Genomic DNA, 3,387 nt, shown 5'->3' with positions numbered 1-3,387 from the left:
ACATCCCCTAATTCTAAAGCACTAACTTTAAAATTTACGTCCCCTAATTCTAAAGCACTAACTTTAATATTTACGTGCACTAACCCTAAAGCACTAACTTTAATATTTACCTTCCCTAATTCTAAAGCACTAACTTTAATATTTACCTCCCCTAATTCTAAAGCACTAACTTTAAAATTTACGTGCACTAATTCTAAAGTACTAACTTTAAAATTTACGTGCACTAATTCTAAAGCACTAACTTTAATATTAACATCCCCTAATTCTAAAGCACTAACTTTAAAATTTACGTCCCCTAATTCTAAAGCACTAACTTTAATATTTACGTGCACTAATTCAAAAGCACTAACTTTAATATTTACATCCCCTAATTCTAAAGCACTAACTTTAAAATGTATGTGCACTAATTCTAAAGCACTAACTTTAATATTTATATCCCCTAATTCTAAAGCACTAACTTTAATATTTACGTGCTCTAATCTTAAAGCACTAACTTTAATATTTACGTCCCCTAATTCTAAAGCACTAACTTTAAAATTTACGTCCCCTAATTCTAAAGCACTAAGTTTAATATTTACGTGCACTAATCCTAAAGCACTAACTTTAATATTTACGTCCCCTAATTCTAAAGCACTAACTTTAAAATTTACGTCCCCTAATTCTAAAGCACTAACTTTAAAATTTACGTTCCCTAATTCGAAAGCACTAACTTTAATATTTACGTGCATTAATTCTAAAGCACTAACTTTAATATTTACGTCCCCTAATTCTAAAGCACTAACTTTAATATGTACGCACCCTAATTCCAAAGCACTAACTTTAATATGTACGCACCCTAATTCCAAAGCACTAACTTTAATATTTACGTCCCCTAATTACAAAGCACTAACTTTAATATTTACGTGCACTAATTATAAATCACTAACTAATATTTAGGTCCCCTAATTCTAAAGCACTAACTTTAAAATTTACGTCCCCTAATTCTAAAGCACTAACTTTTATATTTATGTGCACTAACCCTAAAGCACTAACTTTAATATTTACCTCCCCTATATCTAAAGCACTAACTTTAATATTTATGTGCACTAAACCATAAAGCACTTACTTTAACATTTACCTCCCCTAATTCTAAAGCACTAACTTTAACATTTAGGTCCCCTAATTCTAAAGCACTAACTTTAACATTTAGGTCCCCTAATTCTAAAGCACTAACTTTAACATTTACCTCCCCTAATTCTAAAGCACTAACTTTAATATTTACCTCCCCTAATTCTAAAGCAGTAAAATCCCAGCTGACCCATGGAACATTCCTCAGAGTCAACATGAGAATACTTCCTGTGTGCAGAATGTTGTTTATATTATTATATTAATTATTGTTAACATTGTTAATATTTCATCTTGTGTAATGGTTCCAAAGTTGGGGTCAGGACCTCTTTGTGGGTCACAAAACATCAAGTGAGGGTCCCCAGATGACTTCCAAACATCAATTTAAATGTAAAAAATGCTAATGGAGTATTTTCATCATGACTGTTTCAATTTTTAAGTAATTATAAATGAATAAAATAGTATCATAGTTACTGTTTGTTTATAGTTTCATTCTCAGTGTTATTAGCACGGTTTTAACAGTGTTATTAGCACAGTTTTAACAGTGTTATTAGCACAGTTTAAACAGTGTTATTAGCACAGTTTTAACAGTGTTATTAGCACAGTTTAAACAGTGTTTTTAGCACAATTTCAACAGTGTTTTTAGCACAGTTTTAACAGTGTTTTTAGCACAGTTTAAACAGTGTTATTAGCACAGTTTTAAAAGTGTTATTAGCACGGTTTTAACAGTGTTATTAGCACAGTTTAAACAGTGTTATTAGCACAGTTTTAACAGTGTTATTAGCACAGTTTTAACAGTGTTATTAGCACGGTTTTAACAGTGTTATTAGCACAGTTTAAACAGTGTTATTAGCACAGTTTTAACAGTGTTATTAGCACAGTTTAAACAGTGTTATTAGCACAGTTTAAACAGTGTTATTAGCACAGTTTTAACAGTGTTATTAGCACAGTTTAAACAGTGTTATTAGTACAGTTTAAATACACAAACAAGTCATGAGTGTCTGCAACTGTTGTTTTGTGGGTCAGAAGCAAAACTTAGAAAAGCACTGATCAGTTTTCACCCTCAGCTGTTAACAAATGTTGATCAATAATATTTAAAGAACTCAATTAGTGTTTATAAATATAACAAGTGCTAATCCACTAATGAATTAATAAATGAGTAAAAGCCCTAAGCACTAATCATGAAATTAGTTGTGTTAGTGCTTTAGTGCTCCAGATATGGAAGATGTGAGTGTCTGCATCACATAAACACACCTGGAGGTCAGGCACTAGTTAGTAAAAATATCAATGACTCATCTTCATCAGTCATTTAACTATTTATACACAACATTAAGACACTTGTTTAGATCAACTATAAGTAAGAGTTAGCCTCATTAAAAGCTCTTGAACAGGACAGCAGGTGAACCAGTTTGTTTCTGAGCTACTGGCGCGAGGCTCCACTGACCTAGCCTAGCCTAGCCTAGCTAGCCAGGTTAGCTTCTAAGTTTAAAATATCCTTTTAGCTTCGTTATTTGTTCACTTTATCCTGCTGTTTGTTGGTTTTCCTGTCAGAATAAAGCACTGCCCTGCTCTGTGGTGTCACACTGGATGTTATAATCAACCTCTGGCTGTGACAGCTCTGAGCTACATGCTAACAGGGCGAGCCCGGCCCGGCCCGGCCCGGCCCGGGTCCGTCATGTTCCACTCGGGTTTGTTCCTCCGCCGCCGTTTGAAGCCATGTTCTTACCTCGCTATCCACCACGTCGTGGTATGCTGGAGGCGGATCAAACCCAGTCCCGGTCCGCCCGCTGCTCTCCCCGTCTCCACTCGAGCTCAAGCCGGAGGAAGGCCCACTCTCCATGGGTTCATATCCATACCCGAGTCCGGGGCTTTCGTTCGTCAGGAGCGCCACTGCCTCGTTGATGTCATTCTTCGCCAGCCGGAGCGCTTTCCGGATCACGTCCGGATCTGGGAAGCCCATGCAGAGGAGCGTGGTTATGTGCTGCTCCTCCTCGGTCTCCATGTTCGGGGTGTCCGCGTCTCTCGGGCTAACAGTGACCGGGTGTTCGGCACAGCCCTGTAGCTGTGCACGCCGCCATGTTTACAGCCCGCTGCAGCTAGCCTGTCACGACCTGCTGCTTCCAGAGGAGCGCCGACACCGGTGCTGTGCTGAACTCTGCGTCCCAGCAGGCGCGGGCTGCCGGCGGGAGCGCGCACGCCAACGGAAGCTCTGGTTTTCAGGTTAAATGTGACTTTTTAACAGCAGCACAGCTGTAGACTAAAGCAGGGGGTCCCAAACTTTTC

At 38.1% G+C, this 3,387-nt stretch overlaps 1 protein-coding gene across 2 annotated transcripts in view; it reads right to left on the bottom strand.

Moving 5' to 3' along the window:
• Positions 1 to 3,252, bottom strand: part of usp24 (ubiquitin specific peptidase 24) — a gene marked incomplete at its 3' end in the record, with an annotated part of 51,124 nt that extends 47,872 nt beyond the window's left edge. For both annotated transcript variants that reach the window (XM_014029291.1, XM_014029292.1), the window contains 1 exon segment: positions 2,831 to 3,252. In XM_014029291.1, coding sequence (XP_013884745.1) covers positions 2,831 to 3,106 — 276 coding nt within the window.
• Positions 3,253 to 3,387: the final 135 nt, after the last annotated feature.

Source organism: Austrofundulus limnaeus, unplaced genomic scaffold (assembly GCF_001266775.1).
Source record: "Austrofundulus limnaeus strain Quisiro unplaced genomic scaffold, Austrofundulus_limnaeus-1.0 Scaffold880, whole genome shotgun sequence".
Taxonomy (NCBI): Eukaryota; Metazoa; Chordata; class Actinopteri; order Cyprinodontiformes; family Rivulidae; genus Austrofundulus; species Austrofundulus limnaeus.
The sequence above is the reverse complement of the archived record's forward strand: the minus strand, read 5'-3'. Positions and strand labels throughout refer to the sequence as shown.